The 23,699-nt window shown below is 38.4% G+C and overlaps 1 protein-coding gene and 1 long non-coding RNA gene across 2 annotated transcripts in view; one reads left to right on the top strand and one right to left on the bottom strand.

Annotated features, from left to right (window-relative positions):
* Positions 1–19,295, bottom strand: part of CUNH12orf42 (chromosome unknown C12orf42 homolog) — a 185,398-nt gene extending 166,103 nt beyond the window's left edge. The window contains exons 1-2 of the mRNA XM_033220867.1: positions 19,193–19,295; positions 1,594–1,692 (exon numbers count right to left, since the gene is read on the bottom strand). Of these exons, the coding sequence (XP_033076758.1) occupies positions 1,594–1,653 (60 nt within the window). The 5' untranslated portion in view covers positions 1,654–1,692; positions 19,193–19,295. The remainder of the gene's footprint in view (positions 1–1,593; positions 1,693–19,192) is intronic.
* A 37-nt stretch (positions 19,296–19,332) lies between these two features.
* On the top strand, positions 19,333–20,981 carry LOC117089523. The gene is made up of 3 exons (XR_004439643.1): positions 19,333–19,538; positions 20,463–20,521; positions 20,885–20,981. It is a non-coding gene; the product is annotated as an uncharacterized LOC117089523 (long non-coding RNA).
* Positions 20,982–23,699: the final 2,718 nt, after the last annotated feature.

Genomic DNA, 23,699 nt, shown 5'->3' with positions numbered 1-23,699 from the left:
CTATATCCATCTTGATAGCCAAGAGGCCAAAGGATTGTGCTTGGGCTGTTCCCAAAACCATTTGCGGGGAATAGAGAGAAGCAGTTTCCCAAAAGAAGTGTTGGGTAAGGGGGATAGTTTTCTTGGGTGGACAAAAGAGTAAATGTGTACTTTATGACCTCATGGAGTGAGAAGATTAAATAATGAAAAGAACCTACTAATGGCACATAGCAAATAGTCCATAAATGCTAGCAAAGATGATGCTAATTGTCTTCATCACTATTATTATCAATCCCTACTGCAAAAGAATAAAATCAATAGTAGGGTATTTATAGAAAGATACTTAATATATCACATTGAGTATTACTTACTGATGTCAGTTGTAAATCTGGCTACTCAAATAGCACTCTCAGTGAAATAACAAAGTACAATAGTCATAGATTTCATACTTCAATTTGAATTCAGCTCATAATTCAAATTATAGAGATTTCACTGTGATCCAGCTTACTGAAAAAAATGTGATGTTAAGGGATGAAATTTAAAAATTGATTCTTTCATGCATCATAGCTCCTATGTACCAGACAGAGCTAGACCCTGAGTAACACAGGAGAACAAAGTTGACCAAGTTTCTACCCTAAGGGAGCTTACTTTTCAGAAGGGGAGCCACAGAAGAGTGAATAATATAATCCAATATAATGGCTGAAGAGGGAGACAGAAGAGGAGGTTGGAATGATGTGATGTGAGGAAGACTAAACCCTCTGTTACTTGTTTTGAAGATGGAGTAAAAGCAACAGGAGTCAAGGAATTCAGCCAGCCTTCAGAAGCTGGAAAGGGAAGGAAACAATCTCCTCTAAAGTCTGTAGAAAAGAATGAAACCTTGCCAACACCTAGATTTCAACCCAGTGAGACCTGTATCATACTTCTGAACCTACAGAACTAAGTGGAAGATAATAACGTTGTACTGTTTTAAGCCACTAAGTTTGTGGTAATTTGTTATAGCAGCAACAGAGAACTAATACAGAATCACCTGGCTAGTTTTTTGTATTTTTTTAGTAGAGACGGGGTTTCACCATGTTAGCCAGGATGGTCTCGATCTGCTGACCTCGTGATCCACCCGTCTCGGCCTCCCAAAGTACTGGGATTACAGGCTTGAGCCACCGCGCCCGGCCCAGAATCATTCTTACCATTATGAGAGCATTTGTAGCTTTTTATATGTCAGTGAAAAGTTTGTCTTCAGTTAAAAGCCCGGGCTTGTGCAACTTCTTAGGAACAAAATCAGTACCTTTAAAGTGAGCACATGTGCCTCAATCCTAATGGTGTGGGGTTACCTTAGTAAGATAAGAAATAAATAATAGCAAAGACAACACATTTCTAAGTTTTCCTAGCATAAATGTAATGTGTCCCTAACAATGGGGAAAAAAGTAATTTATGAAGGCATTTAAAATTATACTGTAATTTACAATGATGTGAGTATGGATAAATATGGAAACTAAGAGGATTATCTAAAATATAGTATCAATGCCACTGAATCAAGAATCAAAATTAGTGGCTGAAATGGAGCAAACCTATTAACCTAAAAAAAAATAAGAAAATGTAGTATCTCTTATTCATTACCTGCATCCTGTTTGCAAAAGGTCTGATAGTTAGCAAGAATTCTTCTTCCCTTTGTTTCATACATATCACTGTAGACACTAATTTGACAAGTTCAACTCCCTATAAACAAAGAATGGAGAAAGAAGAGCAGGTTTACAATGATGCAATGATAATAATAGAGAAAAAAAATGACATCTTTAAGAGACAGAATCATCCTATCCATAAACATAGTATTTCTTGCCAATGACTTTCAATAATTTTTTTTTTTTTTTTTTTTTTTTTTTTGGTGGAGACATGGTCTCAATATGTTGCCCAGGCTGGTCGGGAACTCCTGGACTCAAGCAATACTCCCACCTTGGCCTCAATAAAATTCTATACGTTTCTACATAAAGTTCTTGATCATCTATTGCAAGATATAATCCTAGGTGGTGCTTGCTTTGGTTGGTTGGTTGGCTGGGGGAAGTGTGGGTTGCACTGTAATGATGTCTTTTAAATCATCTTTCTAATAATTTCCAAAGTATAGACATGCAATTTAATTCTATACATTGTTTTAAAACAGCAAGCTAGCTAAGCTTTCATATTAATTCCAAAAAATACGTCTGTTGATTATTTGGGGATTTTGATGTGAACAACTGTATCACCTAGTAATAGTAATGGCTTTGTTCCTTTTTATTCAAATTTTTGAACTTTAAGTTTTTGTCTTATTGCATTAGTTTACATCTCTAAAACATATAGCTTAGGTCCTCAGGAAGCAAATAAAACTTAGGCCCTCATTTGCACAGACCCCTGTGAGTTCCAAGAGTTATTAGGATTTGCAGGGTATTATAGGTATAGAAAGGGAAGCCTAGTGAAATTGGGAAGCATTTCCAATAAATTGTTCTAAAAGATCTCAGAATAGAAAGGCCAAAATCTCTAAGTCTCCAATACTTTTTGTGCATTTTTTCCTCATATTCATTTTAATACATAATTTCTTATTTGTAGTTCTGAAGCTTGAGTTTTGAGATAGTTCAACCAACGAGAAGTTAAGGCAAGGAATATTGGTTACAGAGGTGTTAAAGGGTTGAAAAAGAAAAGAAAAGATTAGGTGTGGAGTTGCAAAAAATAAGAGGAGGTGATATCAACAGGTCAATAAATCCTAACACTCAGGAATCACAGCCCCAAAATAGTGTAAGTTTCAGTCTTCACAGAAGTTAGATACGCTTGGTTGTTTCTGATGTTAACAGAAATTCATACATTTCCTCATCCAATATGATATTTGTCATGTTTTAATATTTTTGCAGATGCCTTTATCAAATCAAACAATTTTTCTTCTATTCCTAGTTTGTAAAAGTTTTTGGTTTTAAATTAGAGACAGAGAGCAAATTATATTAACTATCTCCCCTGCAACTGTTAAGAAGATTGTATATTTCCTTTCAATGATGCTGCAGTGATGCCACATTAATAAAATTTCCAATATTAAATGAAGCAGGCATTCATGAGATAAAAAACAACGTGGTCATAATGTATTTTCTTTTTAGCATAGTGCTGGATAGTGCTAAATTTTGTTTGTTAATATTTTATTTTGCTTTTTTTCTTCTTCTTCAATGATCACAAGTGAAATTGCCTTTTTCCACTTTATAATGTCCTTACCTTATTTTAGTGTCAAAGTTATGCTAGCTGTAAAATACTTGGAGAATATTCTCTTTTCATAATCACTGATAGAGTTTGTATAGGATTTAAATTACTTGCCCCTTAAATATCTGAATAACAGTATTGGTAAAAATCACCTATTCTGATGCTATCTTTGTGGGGAAAATTTAAACTATTAATTCAATTTATTTAATGATTATATGGTTATTTATATTTTCTATTTCTTTTTGAGTCAGTTTTAGCAAACTGCATTTTTCAAATAAATTATTTTATTTTCTAGATTTCCAGATTCATTGTCTTTAAAATGTATATAATACACACATATTTTAATCTATTCAGCATAAAAAATTCTATTCTATTATGTTCCTATTTTAATTCTCATTATTATTTATAATGCATTTCTCATTTTTCTCTTGACATATATTGCCACAGGCTTGTCAATTTTATTAATTTTTTCAAAGCACAAACTTTTACCTTTGTGGATTCTTTTTACATGTTGATTTTCTAATTCATTAGTTTTTCTTCATGGGGGGTGTTTGTTTTAAATTATTCATTCTCTTTCCTATACATTTTGGGGGCTTATTCTGCTATTCTTGTGTTTTTAATTCACTATTTAGTCTTCTTTACCAATGTATTTAAATAATTGTATTTTTCTCTAATACTACTTTGCCTGCCTCCAATGTTTTGAAATATAATGCTTTTATTATCTCTCATTTCTAATGCTTTTGAATTTGCATTTTGATTTCTTAACCCATATGTTGTTTAAATGTATGGTATTTCCCAATTATCTTTTTGCTATTAATTTTTAAATTGGTTACATTTTGATCCAAAAATAAGATTTGTTGATATCAATTCTCTGAAATTTATTGAGTACAATTTTACAGTCTCCATGTAGCTAATTTTAATAAATGTTTCATATGTGCTTAGATTCAATATTTTCAAATTATTGGATGTAATCTATAACTATTCATTACATCAAGCCTATTAATTATGTTCATATCATCTATATCCTTGATTTTTTTATCTGCTTCATCTGTTAATTACTGACAAAGATATATTAAAATCTCCCACTAATGTATTGGGTCTTTCTAGTCTTTCTATTTTTTTCCATAGTTCAGTCAATTTTTGTAATTTTGAGAGTTTATAATTAGCTGCATAAAAGTTTAGAGTTACATCTTCTTAATAAATCATTTTATTATATAACTCTCTTCTTTATCTCTACCAATTTTTTTCCTTAGAAAGTGTTTAGTTTGATGTTAATATAGCTACAGCAGTTTTCTTGTTAGTTTTGCTAATACAATAAAACCTATGCCATAGTGTGATAAGTGATATCCAAAAATAAAACATGGGTTTATGTATGTGGCTAAAGGAATATTTTCAGTTACTCTGTTCTGTCATGAAAAAAATCCCAAAAGTAAATAAGGAAAAACTTGTCCTCTATGAAACTGAAGAAATGTATACCATACCATAAAAGTCTTAACTGATCAAGAGTCTGTCACATCCTAATCCTACTCATATCTCAACAGAAGAAAATAAATTGAGCCTGTCCCTATTTAAAAATAAAAGGAAGGACAGAAGTCAAATGCTGAAGACATTCTTTCTAAATTTTTTTTAATTGGTATTTTTGTGGGCTACATTTTCCTGGGGGTTTACTACATATTTTTTTCCATACTTGAACTTTCAACATTTGTGTTCCTTATGGTTTGGGGTGGGTTTTTTTGTTTTTGTTTTTGTTTTTGCTTTCTTGAGACGGAGTCTCTCTCTGTCGCTCAGGCTGGAGTGCAGTGGCGTGATCTCGGCTCACTGCAAACTCTGGTTCCGGGTTCACGCTATTCTCCTGCCTCAGCCTCCTGAGTAGCTGGGACTATAGGCGCCCGCCATCAAGCCCGGCTAATTTGGGGTGTGTTTTTTAAAATTAACATAAAGCGAGTCGCTTAAAAAAAAAAAAAAAAAAAAAACACCGTCTGGCACTCTTAACTAAGAAGTTTAGCCCTTTTCTACTTACTGTGATAATGTATATATTTGAACTTAATTTCTACCATCTTATTTGTGCTTTCTACTTACCTACTTGTCCTGGTTCTTCTGGTTTTTGTTTGGGTTTTTTCTGCCCCTACACTTTTAGAATTGACTAAATTATTTTTTCTTTTTCTTTTTCTACTTTCTCCCCCTCTATGTCTTGGAAGGTATTAGTACAATTTTACCTTTATAATAAAACATGTATACTAACTTACAATCTAAATATTTAATAAATTTAACACTCTTGTAAATAAAACAAGGTTCTTTAACACTGACCACCCACTGCCAAATTCAAAGCCGTTGTTGTCCAATATGTTAGTTCTCTAAATTGCTGGTCTTTTCCCCCACAAGTTAGACATTGTCACTATTATTGTTCTAATTTTTTGCAGTCAACTGTTATCTTGATTTATGCACACACTTACCAATATATTTCATAATCAGTCTTTTTTGCATCTCAGATCTATCTGAGATTACATTTTTCCTTCATAGAGAAAATCCTTTAGAATTACCTTTAGTGAGGGTCTACTGGTAGTAAACTCTCAGGTCTGTTTCGAAATGTCTTTATTTTATCCTTGCACTTGAATACAGTTTTGCTGGGTGTGCAGTTCTAGGTTGACAATTATTTTCTCTCAGTCCACTTAAGGTATTATTCCACCATCTTATAGTTTTAATTATTTCTGTTGTAAAGATAGTGGTCAGTCTGTTGCCAATGTCTATTCTCTACAGTGTTCTGGGTTTTGTTTTACATTTTGCTTTATTTTGTTTTGTTTCTAGTTTTCTTGCTTGTCCCTTCTGTGGCTTAAGATCTTTTGTGTGCATATGAATTTCCACCATCTTATAGTTTTCATTATTTCTGTTGTAAAGATGGTGGTAAGACTGTTGCCAATGTCTATTCTCTACAGTGTTTTGGATTTTGTTTTGCATTTGCTTTATTTAGTTTTGTTTCTAGTCTTCTTGCTTGTCCCTTCTGTGGCTTAAGATCTTTTGTGTGTATATGAATGTGGATTTTTAGTTTCATTTTGGTGAATCTAGATGTGAATTGTTTTTTATGTATCCTGTCTGTGATTTGCTGGACTTCCTGTATGTTAGGATATGTATCTTTGAATAATTCTGAGATAGGTTTCAGTCATTATCACCTTAAATATTATCTCTTATGTTTCTATTATCTTTATGGAATTCTGATTAAATTTGCTAGACCTTTTTCTCTATTTTCCATGTCTTTTAACTTATTCTTTGTGTTTATTTTTTCTTTTTTTCTCCCATCTTTCTAGCCACTGGACAATCTCTTTAGATTTACATTCCAGTTCATTAAACTCTTTTTCAGGTTTTTCTTACCTACTATTTAACTTGCCTATTGAATTTTTAATTTAAAGTATACTCCTATAAGTTTATTTTTACAGTCTGACTGATTTTACTTTATTGCATCTAGATGGTTCTTGCTCATATTTTTGAACTTATTTTTCCTCTCAATACAGTAAATATACTCAATTTCTGATGATATCAAAAATCTATGCAGGTCTAAAATTGGTGTCTGTTATTTCTGTTGTCTCTCAATTAGACTACCTCTTTGCTTGTGGGTATTGTGATTTTGGACAGTGAGTTTCTCGTTTTAGTTTGAACCTTATATGTAAAATTCCAAACACCAAGAGTGAACTCTAATGTGAACTACGGATTTTGGGTGATGATGTGTGTAGGTTAATCAATTGTAGCAAACGTACCACTCTGACTGGGTTGTTGATAATGGGGAATGCTGTGCATGTGTGGGGGCATAGAGTGTAAGGGGTATCTGTTTACTCTACTCTCAATTTTGCTCTGAACCTAAAACAGCCCTAATAAGAAATTTAAGAAAATTCTTGAAGGCATATGTTTAACTCACAGTTTCCCAGAAATGATCCAGCCTCAGGCCATTTTAAATTAAATTCTCCAGTTAAAAATTTTTTTTCAGACCCTCAAATACATGGCATGAATAAGGACTCAAGCATTTATGAGAGCTAGCTTGTAGTTATGAAAATTATGGTTACGATTTTTCTTCACTCTACCCACAGTGAAAGTTGAATCAAGCAGCTTTTTGTTGTTGTTGTTGTTGTTGTTGAATTCTTTATGTCAGGTTTATGTTTTTTTACTTTTCTTTTTTTTTTGTTTGTTTCTTTTTTATTGTACTTTAAGTTCCAGGGTACATGTGCACAACATGCAGGTTTGTTAGATAGGTATACATGTGCCATGTTGGTTTGCTGCACCCTTCAACTTGTCATTTACATTAGGTATTTCACCTAATGCTATCCCTCCCCCAGCCCTCACCACGCGACAGGCCCTGGTGTGTGATGTGCCCTGTCCTGTGTCCAAGTGTTCTCATTGTTCAATTCCCACCTATGAGTGAAAACATACGGTGCTTGGTGTTTTGTCCTTGTGACAGTTTGCTGAGAATGATGGTTTCCAGCTTCATCCACGTCCCAGCAAAGGACATAAACTCATCCTTTTTTATGGCTGCATAGTATTCCATGGTGTATATGTGCCACATTTTCTTAATCCAGTCTATCATGGATGGACATTTGTGCTGGTTCCAAGTCTTTGCTATTGTGAATAGTGCCACAATAATCATGTGCATGTGTCTTTATAGTATTATGATTTATAATCCTTTGGGTATATACCCAGTAATGGGATCACTGGGTCAAATGGTATTTCTGGTTTTAGATCCTTGAAGAATCACCACACTGTCTTCCACAATGGTTGAACTAATTTACACTCCCATGAACAGCTTAAAAGCTTTCCTATTTCTCCGCATACGCTCCAGCATCTATTGTTTCCTGACTTTCTAATGATCACCATTCTAACTGGTGTGAGATGGTATCTCATTGCGGTTTTGATTTGCATTTCTCTGATGACCAGTGATGATGAGCATTTTTTCACGTGTCTGTTGGCTGCATAAATGTCTTCTTTTGAGAAGTATCTGTTCATATCCATTGCCCACTTTTCAATGGGGTTGTTTTTTTCTTGTAAATTTGTTTAAGTTCTTTGTAGATTCTGGATATTAGCCCTTTGTCAGATGGATAGATTGCAAAAATTTTCTCCCATTCTGTAGGTTACCTGTTCACTCTGATGGTAGTTTCTTTTGCTGTGCAGAAGCTCTTCAGTTTAATTAGATCCAATTTGTTAATTTTGGCTTTTGTTGCCATTGCTTTTGGTGTTTTAGTCATGAAGTCCTTCCCCATGCCTATGTCCCGAATGGTACTGCCTAGGTTTTCTTCTAGGGTTTTTATAGTTTCAGGTCTAACATTTAAGTCTTTAATCCATCTTGAATTAATTTTTGTATAGGGTGTAAGGAAGGAATACAGTTTCAGTTTTCTACATATGGCTAACCAGTTTTCCCAGCACCATTTATTAAATAGGGAATCCTTTCCCCACTTCTTGTTTTTGTCAGGTTTGTCAAAGATCAGATGGTTGTAGATGTGTGGTGTTATTTCTGAGGCCTCTGTTCTGTTCCATTGGTCTATGTACCTGGTTTTGTACTAGTACCATGCTGTTTTGGTTACTGTAACCTTGTAGTATAGTTTGAAGTCAAGTAACGTGATGCCTCCAGCTTTGTTCTTTTTGCTTAGGATTGTCTTGGCAATGCAGGCTCTTTTTTAGTTGCATATGAACTTTAAAGTAGTTTTCTCCAATTCTGTGAAGAAAGTCATTGGTAGCTTGATGGGGATGGCACTGAGTCTATAAATTACCTTGGGCACTATGGCCATTTTCACGATATTGATTCTTCCTATCCAGGAGCATGAAATGTTCTTCCATTTGTTTGTATCCTCTTTTATTTTGCTGAGCAGTGGTTTGTAGTTCTCCTTCAAGAGGTCCTTCATGTCCCTTGTAAGTTGCATTCCTAGGTATTTTATTCTCTATGTAGCAATTTTGAATGGGAGTTCACTCATGATTTGGCTCTCTGTTTCTCTGTTATTGCTGTATACGAATGCTTGTGATTTTTGCACATCAATGTTGTATCCTGAGACTTTGCTGAAGTTGCTTATCAGCTTAAGGAGATTTGGGGCTGAGATGAGGGGGTTTTCTAAATATACAATCATGTCATCTGCAAACAGGGACAATTTGACTTCCTCTTTTCCTAATTAAATACCCTTTATTTCTTTCTCTTGCCTGATTGCCCTGGCCAGAACTTCCAACACTATGTTGAATAGGAGTGGTGACAGAGAACATCCTTGTCTCATGCCAGTTTTCAAAGGGAATGCTTCCAGTTTTTGCCCAATCAGTATGATATTGATTGTGGGTTTGTCATAAATAGCTCTTATTATGTTGAGGTACGTTCCATTAATACCTAGTTTATTGAGAGTTTTTAGCATGAAGGGCCGTTGAATTTTGTCAAAGGCCTTTTCTACATCTATTGAGATAATCATATGGGCTTTGTCATTGGTTCCATTTATGTGACAGATTACATTTATTGATCTACGTATGTTGAACCAGCCTTGCATCCCAGGGATGAAGCTGACTTCATCGTGGTGGATAAGCTTTTAGCTGTGTGACTGGATTCAGTTTGCCAGTATTTTACTGAGGATTTTTGCCTCGATGTTCATCAGGGATATTGGTCTAAAATTCTCTTTTTTTGTTGCATCTCTGCCAGGTTTTGGTATCAGGATGATGCTGGCCTCATAAAATGAGTTATGGAGGAATCCCTCTTTTTCTATTGATTGGAATCGTTTCAGAAGGTATGGTACCAGCTCTTCTTTGTACCTCTGGTAAAATTCAGCTGTGAATCCATCTGGTCCTGGACTTTTTTGGTTGGTAGGCTATTAATTATTGCCTCAGTTTCAGAGCCTGTTATTGGTCTATTCAGAGATTCAACTTCTTCCTGGTTTAGTCTTGGAAGAGTGTAAGTGTCCAGGAATTTATCCATTTCTCCTAGATTTTCTAGTTTACTTGTGTAGAGGTGTTTATAGTATTCTCTGATGTAGTTTGCATTTCTGTGGGATGGGTGGTGATAGCCCCTATATCATTTTTTATTGCATCTATTTGATTCTTCTCTCTTTTCTTATTAGTCTTGCTAGCAGTCTATCAATTTTGTTCATCTTTTCAAAAAACCAGCTCCTGGATTCATTGATTTTTTGAAGGGATTTTTGTGTCTCTATCTCCTTCAGTTCTGCTCTGATCTTAGTTATTTCCTGCCTTCTGCTAGCTTTTGAATTTATTTGCTCTTGCTTCTCTAGTTCTTTTAATTGTGATGTTAGAGTGTTGATTTTAGATCTTTCCTGCTTTCTCTTGTGGGCATTTAGTGCTATAAATTTCCCTCTACACACTGCTTTAAATGTGTCCCAGAGATTCTAGTACATTGTGTCTTTGTTCTCATTGGTTTCCAAGAATATCTTTATTTCTGCCTTCATTTTGTTATTTACCCAGTAGTCATTCAGGAGCAGGTTGCACAGTTTCCATGCAGTTGTGCAGTTTTGAGTGAGTTTCTTAATCCTGAGTTCTAATTTGATTGCACTGTGGTCTCAGAGACAATTTCTTATAATTTCTGCTTTTTTACATTTGCTGAGGAGTGCTTTACTTCCAATTATGTGGTCAATTTTAGAATAAGTATGATGTGGTGCTGAGAAAAATGTATATTCTGTTGATTTGCGGTGGAGAGTTCTGTATGTGTCTATTATGTCCGTTTGGTGCAGAACTGAATTTAAGTCCTGGATAGCTTTGTTAAACTTCTTTCTCATTGATCTGTCTAATATTGACAGTGGGGTGTTAAAGTCTCCCATTATTATTGGGTGGGAGTCTAAGTCATTTGTAGGTCTCTAAGGACTTGCTTTATGAATCTGGGTGCTCCTGTATTGGGTGCATATATATTTAGGATAGTTAGCTCTTCTTGTTAAATTGATCCCTTTACCATTATGTAATAGCCTTCTTTGTCTCTTTTGATCTTTGCTGGTTTAAAGTCTGTTTTATCAGAGACTAGGATCGCAACCCCTGCTTTTTTTTGCTTTCCATTTGCTTGGTAGATCTTCCTCCATCCCTTTATTTTGAGCCTATGTGTGTCTCTGCACATGAGATATGTCTCCTGAATACAGCACACTGATGGGTCTTGACTCTTTATCCAATTTGCCAGTCTGTATCTTTTAATTAGGGCATTTAGCCCATTTACATTTAAGGTTAATATTGTTATGTGTGAATTTGATCCTGTCATTATGATGTTAGCTGGTTATTTTGCCCATTAATTGATGCAGTTTCTTCATAGCATCGATGGTCTTTACAATTTGGCATCCTTTTGCAGTGGCTGGTACTGGCTGTTCCTTTCCATGTTTAGTGCTTCCTTCAGGAGCTCTTCTAAAGCAGGCCTGGTGGTGACAAAACCTCTCAGCATTTGCTTGTCTGTAAAGGATTTTATTTCTCCTTCATTTATGAAGCTTAGTTTGGCTGGATATGAAACTCTGGGTTGAAAATTCTTTAAGAACACTGAATATTGGCCCCTACTCCTCTCTTTTGGCTTGTAGGGTTTCTGCTGAGATATCTGCTGTTAGTCTGATGGGCTTCCCTTTGTGGGTAACCCACCTTTCTCTCTGACTGCCCTTAACATTTTTTCCTGCATTTTAACCTTGGTGAATCTGACAATTACGTGTCTTGGGGTTGCTCTTCTCAAGGAGTATCTTTGTGATGTTCTCTGTATTTCCTGAATTTGAATGTTGGCCTGCCTTGCTAGGTTGGGGAAGTTCTTCTGCATAATATCCTGAAGAATGTTTTCCAGCTTGGTTCCATTATCCCCATCACTTTCAGGTACACCAATCAAATGTAGACTTGGTCTTTTCACATAGTCCCATATTTTTTGGAGGCTTTGTTTGTTTCTTTTTACTCTAAACTTGTCTTCTCACCTTATTTCATTAAGTTGATCTTCAATCTCTGATACCCTTTCTTCTATGTGATCGAATCAGCTATTGAAGCTTGTGCATGTGTCATGAAGTTCTAGTGCCATGGTGTTCAGCTCCATCAGTTCATTTAAGGTCTTCTCTACACTGTTTCTTCTAGTTAGCCATTCATCTAACCTTTTTTCAAGGTTTTTAGCTTCCTCACAATGGGTTTGAACACACTCCTTTAGCTCAGAGAAGTTTGTTATTAAAGACCTTCTGAAGCCTACTTCTGTCAGCTCATCAAAGTCATTCTCCATCCAGCTTTGTTCTGTTGCTGGCAAGGAGCTGCAATGCTTTGGAAGAGAAGAGGTGCTCTAAGTTTTAGAATTCTCAGCTTTTCTACTCTGGTTTCTCCCCATCTTTGTGGTTTTTATCTACCTTTGGTCTTTGATGTTAGTGACCTACAGATGGGCTTTTGGTGTAGATATCTTTTTTGTTGATATCGGTGCTATTCCTTTCTGTTAGTTAGTTTTCCTTCTAACAGTCAGGTCCCTTAGATGAAGGTATGTTGGAGTTTACTGGAGGTCTGCTCCAGACACTGTTTGCCTGGGTATCACCAGCAGAGGCTGCAGAACAGCAAATATTGCTGCCTGATCCTTTCTCTGGAAGCTTTGTCCCAGAGGGGCACCCACCTGTATGAGGTGACTGTCAGCCCCTACTGGCAGCTATCTCCCAGTTAGGCTATATGGGGGTCAGGGACCCATTTGAAGAGGCAGTCTGTCCATTCTCAGAGCTCAAACACCATGCTGGGAGAACCACTGCTCTCCTCAGAGCTGCCAGACAGGGATGTTTAAGTCTGCAGAAGTTTCTGCTGCCTTTTATTTAGCTATGCCCTGCCCACAGAAGTAGGGACTGTAGAGGCAGTAGGCCTTGCTGAGATATGGTGGACTCCACCCAGTTTGAGCTTCCTGGCTGCTTTGTTACCTATTCAAGCCTCAGCAATAGCAGATGCCCCTCCCCCAGCCACACTGCAGCCTCACAGGTCGACCTCAGACTGCTGCGCTAGCAGTGAGCAGGGCTCCATGGGCATGGGACCCACCGAGCCAGGCACAGGAGAAAATCTCCTGGTCTGCCAGTTGCTAAGACTGTGGGAAAAGCACAGTATTTGGGCAGCTGTGTCCCGTTTTTCCAGGTATAGTTTGTCACGGCTTCCCTTGGCTAGGAAAGGGAAATCCCCCGACCCCTTGCGCTTCCCAGGTGAGGCAATGCCCCATCCTGCTTCAGCTCGCCCTCCATGGGCTGCACCCACTGTTCAATCAGTCCTAATGAGATAAACCAGGTACCTCAGTTGGAAATGCAGAAATCACCTGTCTTCTGTGTCACTCACACTGGGAGCTGCAGACTTGAGCTGTTCCTATTCAGCCATCTTGGAACGGGAACCCGAACTATGTCAGGTTTATGTATTGTTCATTCTTACACTAGGATCCCAGCTTTATGTTTCAATTAAGCTCCCCATTTTATTTCTAACAGCCTATCTTCTGTATTGCCATTAAAATTTAAATCTTAGTCTCTGACATTTAGAAGAAATCCTTTAAGTTCTGGCATTCTGTTATTTCTCAGGATTTCTACCTTTACGCCAGCTCATAAATGCAGCTTACAATGTTTTAAAAATATTTTATCCAGTTTTTAGTCAATTTAGAGAGCCATATAGGATAACTTGTATGAAATTCTCTTAAAAATACAAAATCCCCCATTTTATTGCTATCTTAATTTTTTTAATTATTGAATTTTGTATTTATTTGGTATTGAATCAGTTTATTCAATATGATTATCCATTGATTTTATTTTCACATATCAGTAAGCAATGTTATTTGCAATTAGTGATCTTTTTCTTCTTTTCAACAACTATACCACTCATTTCTGTTTTACATCTTATTTAATTTTCTAGAATTTTTAGAACAATCAAAAATAATAATGGCATGATAGGTCTCCTTGTCTTATTTGTAATTTTAATTTTAAAGTCTTCTAGTGTTTTTCATTAAGTATGATAATTGCTTTCATATTAAAATAGTTTATTATGTTAAATAAGTATCTGTTTCTAATTTATAAAATATTATAAGGAGCAGTTTCATCATATATTTGGTATTTAATAGGATTCCCATATGATTTTTATTGTTTACCATATTATTATTATATATTCCTAGAATTCCTAAAATTAAACCATTCTGAAATAATACCTACTGGGTAGTAGTATATCTTACACTGATGAATTAAATGTGTGCATGGGGTTTTTCGAACATTAGCATCTATATGCATGCATAAAATTGTTGATTTTGTTTTATCGTACTCTTAGTCCAGTTTGGCAATCACATAAATTAGAAAAATTTCACCAGTGTTTATGTATTAAATTTCTATAATGTGGAACTTCTTTTTCCTTAAAACATTGAAAGAACTGACTTATAAAACTATCTGGGCTTAGAACTTTTTGGGAGGTAACTATTTGAAAGCATTTTTCATCTTTGTCATTACTATTGTTCCAGTCAGGTCATCCACCTCACCTTGAGTTAATTTTAATTATTTTTTCCCATCAATATAATAATATTTGTTGAGCTATTTTATAGTTTACCACTGAATTCTACATAGTAGTTTTTAAATTTGAATTTCTATATGTGCTATAACAAGAGGAAACTCTGGTGTATCCATCCTATTTTCTTGGAATTGTAGGTATAATCACTTCTGTTGTACTCTCCAGAAAAAATATGGAAACAAACACTCATTGCCTCAAGAGACAATTGGCGAGATTAAAGAAAGCCTTATATCTAATGGCCCAAATTTAGCAGAAGTTAAGTAATAAGGTGCCACCTCTATACTGTATTGTTATCTGGCTTCCTCTTTTTGCTTCCCTGTGCTAGACATGGCAGGCCTTGAGCTCCTGGTTTCTACATGGCAATCAGACTTTGTAAACCTTGGCAAATGTCAGTCACTGTTATTTCTACCCCCAGATCCTCCAATGTAATTTGTGAGTTATCTTCAGACAATTTGACTGGAGAGAATGGAAAGACTCACCCTGGCTTAAAACTCAAGCCTTATTTCTCACTTTAATCTTTATCATGGAGCCCTTTACTCAGAGAGTCATTTTAGTGGACCTCACTAAATCTGATAAGCTGATTCAAAATAGGCCTTACTCTATGAGCCAGGACTCTGAAGGGAAAAAGGAATTCCTGACTTCCCAAACATAACCCTCAACTTGTTAGAAACTCCTTGTTTTCATTTTTTTTTTTTTTTTTTTTTAAGACAGAGTCTTACTCTGTCACCCAGGCTGGAGGACAGTGGCACAATCTCAGCTCACTGCAACCTCCGCCTCCCAGGTTCACGTGATTCTCACGCTTCAGCCTCCTAAGTAGCTGGGATTATAGATATGCGCAACTACGCCCGGGTAATTTTTGTATTTTTCAGTGGAGACGGGGTTTTACCCTGTTAGCCAGGCTGGTCTTGAACTCCTGAGCTCAAGTGATCCACCTGCCTCAGCCTCCCAAAGTGCTGGCATTACAGGGGTGAGCTACCACACCCAGCCACCATTCTTAATTTTATGTGTTTGTGGTTCATCTTTTCCTTAAATACATTATCCAGCAATTTGCATGTTGTTGTTTCACAGTCCGAAATAGGAGATTCAGTCTGGGTCAAAAGCAACTGTAAAGACCTCAACTGCCTGACTTCACAGGTCTTCGTCCTAATGTTCCTCTAGTCACATGGCATATCTTCTTTCCATAAACTTGCTCTTTTCTGCTAGCTTCTTTAACCTTTAACAAAAATTTCCTCTCCCTCAACTGTGTTTCATAGACTTCTACTTATTCATGGCATCCAGTTGATCATAATCTTTCATGGTTCTTTCTCCAGTTCATGACTTTTCAATTTCTTCCCTGATGCAAACTGCCAGATTATCTCAGTATTTCCAGTTCAGACTCAGGAAGTGGAAAATCTTACAAGCCCAGCTCATCCCTTCATCCCATGCCACATCATAGATCCCAAGAAGCTTAGGAAAGGAAGAGGGCATGGGGCAAGTCAAGTCTGTCTCCAGGCCCACCATCTCCCTTTGGCCACCTCAACAGTAGCTCAAAATTAACACATCGAATTATTGATCCACACCCCCATCTTTATTCTCTTCCCCATCTCTGCAATGTGCACCACGATCTGCCAAGTGTGCTACCGTCAGTTCTTCCCTTTCCCTCATCACCCCATGCAAGCAATCTCATCCATCAACTCTCACCAGTTCTTTCTCTAAAGTAGATACTAAATCCATCTTCATTTCCATTAACACCACCTTGATCCAGGATACCGCTGTTTCTTGTCTGAATTACTACAACAGCCTTCTAACAGCTTCTTAATCACTTGTACTTTCTATTCTTTCCATCATTCAATCCATATTCTACACAGCAGAGGTAATGATCATAAAATATAAATTCAGTCACATAGATCCCTCAAAATCCTTCAATAGCCTCCTATTTCTCTTAGAATAAAACCCAGTCTTTTCCCACATCTGATACAGCTTTCAGCGATCTGATTCTGGCTAATCTCTCAAACCTCATCTTGTAGTATTCTCCCCACAATGACAATGTTCCAGTCACACTAGCCTTGCTTCAGTGACTCAGGATCCCTGAAGCTCTTTTCTGCCTCAGGGTCTTTGCACATGCCTCTGCTTGCTTGGTGTTCCCATGCTTTCTCACTTGTTTTAGGTCCCAGCTGAAATGTGATTTCCTCAGAGAGGACGTGGCCACCCTAAACGAAAGGGGATCTCCCCCAACTTGTAGCTCTTTATTTTACCCCCTTATGTCTTCATATTTTTGCCCTCCTCCTCTCTAAATTATTGGAGGGGAAAACTTCAAAGAACACAAAAAAAGTGTTCTTTTTTTGTGGCAAAAGCCAAAAGGGGAGGCAAAAAAAAAAAAAAAAACCCTTAAAGATAAGAAAAACGAAAAAAAGACAAGAAATTAAGAGGAAATAGGCATGAAAGTATTAGCATTTATGAAAAATAAGTTCATAAAATTTTTAAATACCTGTAAATGTTATACAACCCTAAAGCAAACATTCTTACTACTTATTTCTAACTCTTAGATAATGATTTCTAACTTTACCTTCAAGATAAGTCATCTTTCTTTGAATTCCAGTAAGTACAATATTCACTAGTGTAAGAATTTACCAAAATAAAGGCTCGAAATGAGTTAGAAGCATTTGAAAAAGTCATTATGAGCCCCTAGAAGAATCTAATGCTTCTTTTCTCATTGTAAGTTTGCATAGCAAGGATCTAAGACAAGTTTTAAAATAAAACAACCCACTCTTAGGGCCATGGGTACATGAGGCATCATTTATCCACAATAGCCTGGCCCTCTCGCCTCCCTTTGTCCTCTGCAATGCCTCTTTGTAAATCACAGGTGTTTGTGGGCATAAAGCCCATCAGAAGAGAGTTTATTGTGAAGAGTTCTTTCTTTGCCACTTGTTCTAAACCTGTTCAGAGAATGCTCCATGCCTTAGACGAAATCTCCATAAAAATCAAGAAACAAGAAGTTTTCTGTACGCCTGTACAACAGCTACACTATGACATTAGTTTTGACAGCTCTGTGACCCTGTATTGTCCCAACTTTATTCACCAGTCTCTTTTTCTCTTTCTCTCTCCATTCCTTTTTTTAAGCCTTTATTGGCATTTTTTTATCTACTGTAAAATAAAAAGGAGGAGGATGGGTGGGGCTTTTTTTTAAGCACACTATGTGGTAGATAAAAAAAAAAAAATGCTATCTGCAGTTACTGTAGTAATGGTTTCAAAAAACACCTGCAAATCAAAGAAAGACACCACGGCAGTGTCTTCAGATTTTTTTTTTTTTTTTCCTCTTCTTCTCTTAAAGTTCCTTCTTGGCCATTATAGAGTAGGCCTGGCAATGAATTTATGTGACAGCTATGAAGTTACTATTAAAATTGTGAATAGTGCCTAGCAGTTTTCATGCCCTTAGTATAAGATCGCCTCAATTTGCCACACAACGGTGAATAGGGTAAAGAAGGGAGGGGGTGTCGAATGAATGGGAGGAGGAGGTTATGTGAATGGGAGGGTTTCCCGGGAGGGGGCAGCACAGTTGTCATAGGGAGAAGAGTGATTTATTTTTGAAATTCTAGAAAGGAAGACCAAAAGAAGCTGCCTAAAAGATCCTGAAGTGCGGGGTGGGGGTGGGGGGATATGAGATAAATAATATGTCTACACACATTTAGCAAGTGTCAAGACCAGCTCTAGAAGTAGGGACAGGGTGGGGGCGGTGGTGGTAAATCCATTCCTCTGGTCTTCCAAGATTCAATATTAAATGCCAGCAGGGAGCAGATGTGGGCAAGGACTGCAGAATAGGGGTAAGGAGCGCGGAAGGAGGGGTTAAGCGTTTATCTCAATGGAAATTAACCACTTGGGGGGAATTAGAAGAGAGCTGGAGCGGGCGGGGAAGGTGGGGGGAGAAGCAGGACAGGGAGAGGGTCTCTCCGTGTAGAGAGGAACTTTCCTGGTGCGGAGATCTGGGTAGGGCATTCAGTAAAATAAGGTGAGTAGGGCTGCAAAGAGCAAAGCGGGGCGTGCCCTCCACCGCCCCCCACCCTCTGCCCGGCCCCTCCCCGTGCCCAGCCCCTCCCCCACCCCCCCCTTCCCGTATTAGCATGCGGGCAGAGGCAAGGCGGCCGGGCGGGGAGGGCGGCGGTGGCATCGCAGCGCGGGGCGCATTGTGGGCCGCGCTCGCCTCCGCGGGGGACCATCTGCTCGCTGTCAATGCATCACCTGCTCGTCTGGGCCGTCGCCGGGGCAACGGGGGGCGGGGGATTAAGGAGCGTGTGCGTCTGGGTCCAGGCCGAGGCGGCAGTGTGGGGGTGGGGGTTGGGGTGGGGGTTGGGGCGGGGGCGGAGCGCTCCTCGGCCCCCCCCCCAGCCCCCTGTCCCGGGTCGACCGGCTCAGAGGACCGGCGACCACCGCGACGGGTTCCGCTGCTCGCTGCCACTCCTTGGCCTTTGCTCCCGTGCTGCCTCTTTTCGCGGGCGCGGCTGGAGTTCCGGGGAGCAGCAGAGAGCAAACGGTCCGGCCCTGCCTCACCCTGCTAGGAGTCGAGTCCCGCGCTCCCCGCGTCTACCTGGAGCTGCAGGGTCCCTGTCCCAGCGCGCCGCCCGCAGCCTCCTCCGCGGGAGCTGGCGCACTTGGCTGGGTCCTGGGGACGCGGCGCAGCGCGGTTCTAAGCGCCCCGCGGTCGCCGGGCAACCACAATGGGGCCGTCTTGCCGTGAGACCCTCTCCCGGCCCGCCACCAAAGTCACAGAAAACTTTCACACCTCTCATCTGACACTATGGCCTGTGCACGACGCCAAGCACTGGAGAAGCCTTCGACATCAGAATATGAGTGGCATTTGTTCTGGGGGCGTGCAGGGGGGTCCCGATGTTTATCAAACGGGTTGATTTTCCACGGAGGGGGTAGTTCTGGAGGTAGTAGTCCCAGAAATCCTGTAATTCCCCCTTCCACCTACTCATCTTCCTGGAATTGTAAACGATTTTGAATAGAGGAGAAGCGCATCCAGGAGTAAAGCAGCCAACAGCAGGGGGCAGAGCAAGGCTGTAGACTACCGTGGCCATTAGGGGACACTTTTAATCCAAAGTCACGCTATTTGGTTTAGAAACTTTTGAGAAATTTTACTCTCTGCTCTTCCCAATCTCTAACCCCACCTCCGGCGGGTCAAGGACATTTAGCTGCGCCAACAAAGGTCGTTCTCATCTGCCTGAGGTGTCCACACGCTTCAACAAAGGGCTGGTTAACACCCCCTAATTCCTCCCCATAAGCTGTCCATAGACTACACAGAACCAAAGAGTTGTTAAGTCTTCATCACAACTCGTAATATATAAATATTTTTTCTGGGCTAGCTAATTACTGGACACTCTTCTGCAGAATCACAGGACCAGTAGAAAGCGGACATTCACACCTGAGTCCCAGGATGGACAGCCCCCCACACACACCCACATCTAAAATATATTTCTAGCCAGGAAAGAAAAAAAAAAATCCTGCTTGTTTTTAAAGACTCTGAGTCCTGTTAGATCTCATTCAAAGGTCTAGCAACTCTTGGGAAGCCAACAGCCTTTCTCTGACTTAACTTAGCAATTCAAACCCGTTTTCTGCATTTCTTTCTTTAAAAAAAAAAAAAAAGTTTGTGCTATTGACCCTATGTTCATCTTTTCCAGCTAAAATCTCGTGATCATCGAGTAAAACTTCTCTCATCCTTTTATAATGTCTAGATAGAAACACCATGAATGAGGCTAATTTTATGATTAAAATGCAGTTTTTTTAATTTGCTGTGACCACACAGAAAATGACAGTTCCACTAATGTATCATTTTCTTTTTATCATTTGTATGCAAGAGAGAAAAGTTAACTATCAAAATATCCATAGCTTTGACATAATAGATGAAGGGGAAAAGGTTTATATGTATAAACTTGCTCCAAAGATAAAATTCTACCCACCCTTTTACTTTAATTAATGACTTCCATAACTTAAAGTTGAGAGTTCTGAGAAGAAGTGCCCTTCGATCTACAAGGTACTTCTAAATACATAGAATCATGAGGGCATCATTCCAACTTAGATAAGGGATGAGCTGAGTCCAACACTCCTATGTATAGATAAGGTAGCGAGCCCCAAAATGGTAAGACTGGCCCAAGACTGTACTGCTAGTGGCCAGAGATGCCCAGTGCTCTCTTAATCCCAACAACATCACAGAGGTACAGCTTTGCACACCAAAAACACCTGAAAATGCCCTTTGTCTACTCTGTTACCATTCCTACAGCTGCTGGCTTCACTACAGAAATGAGAACTCTTCATCAATTTCAGCAAACAATCCTTGTGTATCTACCATGTATCAGGCAAAATAGACAAAGATCCCCATCCCTGTAGAGCTCATTTTTTTGTGGTGCAAACAGATTTTAAAAGAAAGAAAAGGCTGGGCGCAGTGGCTCACGCCTGTGATCCGAACACTTTGGGAGGCTGAGGCAGACGGATCACTAGGTCTGGAGATCGAGACCATCCTGGCTAACACGGTGAAACCCATCTCTACTAAAAAACAATACAAAAAATTAGCCAGGCATGGTGGCACGCACCCGTAGTCCCAGCTACTCAGGAGGCTGAGGCAGGAGAATTGCTTGAACCAGGGAGGTGGAGTTTGCAGTGAACCGAGACGGTGCCACTTCACTCCAGCCTAGGTGACAGAGCAAGACTCTGTCTCAAAAAAAAAAAAAAAGAAAGAAAGAAAACTATTCATTTATTGAACATCTAATCAGCTACTATGAGAGGGAAAATATATTTACAAATAAGATATGGATGTCAACCTTAAAAACAGGAGAGCATACATGAGAATCAGAACAATGCAATCAACTAGAAAATATTATCAATATGACAAAGTATCATGAAGTACAGAGGAGACATCAGGTAGTTTTGCGTGGGCAATGTAATAGAGAAGATGTCATAAATTCGGCAATATAATAGCAGTCCCTGGCACCTAAACAGGGTATGGCACATAGCAGATGCTCAATAAATAGTTGTTGAATGAATGCATGAATGAACAAATGAATAATGCATTTTCCAAATAGGCAAAAGGAAGAAGATATTCCAGGCAAAGATATCACAGTATATGAAAATGTGGTACATATATACAATGGATATTGTATGTACCTGAAGATATTCCAGGCAAAGATATCACAGTATATGAAAATGTGGTACATATATACTATGGGATATTAGACATAAAAAGAAAATTTCCCCATTTGTGACAACATGAATGAGTCTAGAGGGCATTAGGTTAAATAAACCAGCCACAGAAGGACACACACTGCATGATCTCACTTATATATGGAATATTAAAAAGTCTAACTCAACCCAAATGCCCATCAATGATAGACTGGATAAAGAAAATGTGGTACATATGCACCATGGAATACTATGCAGCCATAAAAAGGAACAAGATCATGGCCTTTGCGGGTACATGGATGGAGCTGGAAACCGTTATCCTCAGCAAACTAATGCTAGAACAGAAAACACTGCATGTTCTCACTTATAAATGGAAGCTGAACAATGAGAACACATGGACACAGGGAGGGAAACAACACACACTGGGGCCTGTTGGGGGGACGGGTGGGGGGAGGGACAGCATTAGGAAAAATAGCTAATGCATGCTCAGCTTAATACCTAGGTGATGGGTTGATAGATGCAGCAAACCACCGTGGCACACATTTACCTATGTAACAAACCTCCACATCCTGCACATGTACCCCAGAACTTAAAATAAAAAATAATTTTAAAAAAAAGTCTTAACTCACACAAGTAGAGGGTAGAATGGTAGTTACTAGAGGATGGGGAGTGAGGAGGATAGGGAGTGAGGGAAATGGGGAGATGTTAGTCAAAGGGGATAAACTTTCAGTTATAAGATGAGTAAGTTCTGGTGATCTAATATACATCATGGTGACTAAAATTAATAGTGCTGTATTACATACTTGAAATATGCTAAGACAGTTCTCACCACCACACACCAAAAATGGTAATTATATGAGGTGATGGATGTCCTCATTAGCTTGATTGTCATCATTTCACAATGTAGACATATATCAAATCATTACATTGTATACCTCAAATGTATAAAGTTTTTATTTGTCAATTATACCACACCAAATCTGGGCAAAATTTTTTTGAGGAAAGATATCACAGTATGAACAAAGGTTTAGGGGCATCTGTATTTAAGGAGTGATGAGTGAGCCATGAACTGTGAGCAAAACAAAACAATGGAGAAGAATAAAGGAAGATGGCACACTGTCTTGGAGGTATGTTAAGAAGGGATTTGACTACCATGCCAAGAATGTGGATTTTGTCCTGAGGACCAATAGTTTTTCAACAGCAGCACACTTATTTTAAGCAGAATCTTGTAAGAAACCCAACAGGATAAAACTGATCCATATAGAGCTGTCCTAATAGAAGCAGGGATAGGCCCCCTGCCCACAATCTCACCATCCAGGCATGGCTGGGGACTCTATACTATCCCTTGAAATACTGTTTGAACATCAATATAACTGGCAATGAGTCATCTTCGAACATTATCAGACATAAGAATGTGAGTTTGGAAGGAAAGGAGAAGTCAGGAAGAGCAGTTAGAATGTTATTGAAATTGTCCAAGCACAAAATAATGAGAACTTAAATTAGATCATTAACATTCATAGTGAAATGGAAAATAAAGAGATTTCGAAAATAGAATCCTTCATATACATGGTCATCCTGCTTCAGAGAAAATACTTTTACCTCTGGTACATCTAAGTTTGGATACCTTTTTAAATGAAATTTATTATAAACTTCAGCCTTTTAACTGTTACTATGGCTAACACATTCTCACACTTGCAAAAGTTTATGAAAAAACACAAATTACTTTGCAGCAAACTGCTTAAATGATGGTTCATATGTCAGAGTATGGATTTTGGGATCCTAAGAGAAGCCAATAGAAGCTATAGAAAGATAGCAAAAAGTGAAGCATGTTTGAAAGATATCTAATACTCCTTTCATTTACTAACCTGGCATACCAATTTTTGAGCAATGATCAAAACCATCATGATCCTTTCCCTATA

The sequence above is a fragment of the Trachypithecus francoisi genome, unplaced genomic scaffold (assembly GCF_009764315.1).
Source record: "Trachypithecus francoisi isolate TF-2019V2 unplaced genomic scaffold, Tfra_2.0 Lachesis_group11, whole genome shotgun sequence".
NCBI lineage: Eukaryota > Metazoa > Chordata > Mammalia > Primates > Cercopithecidae > Trachypithecus > Trachypithecus francoisi.
This window is presented reverse-complemented; position numbering and strand designations above follow the sequence as displayed.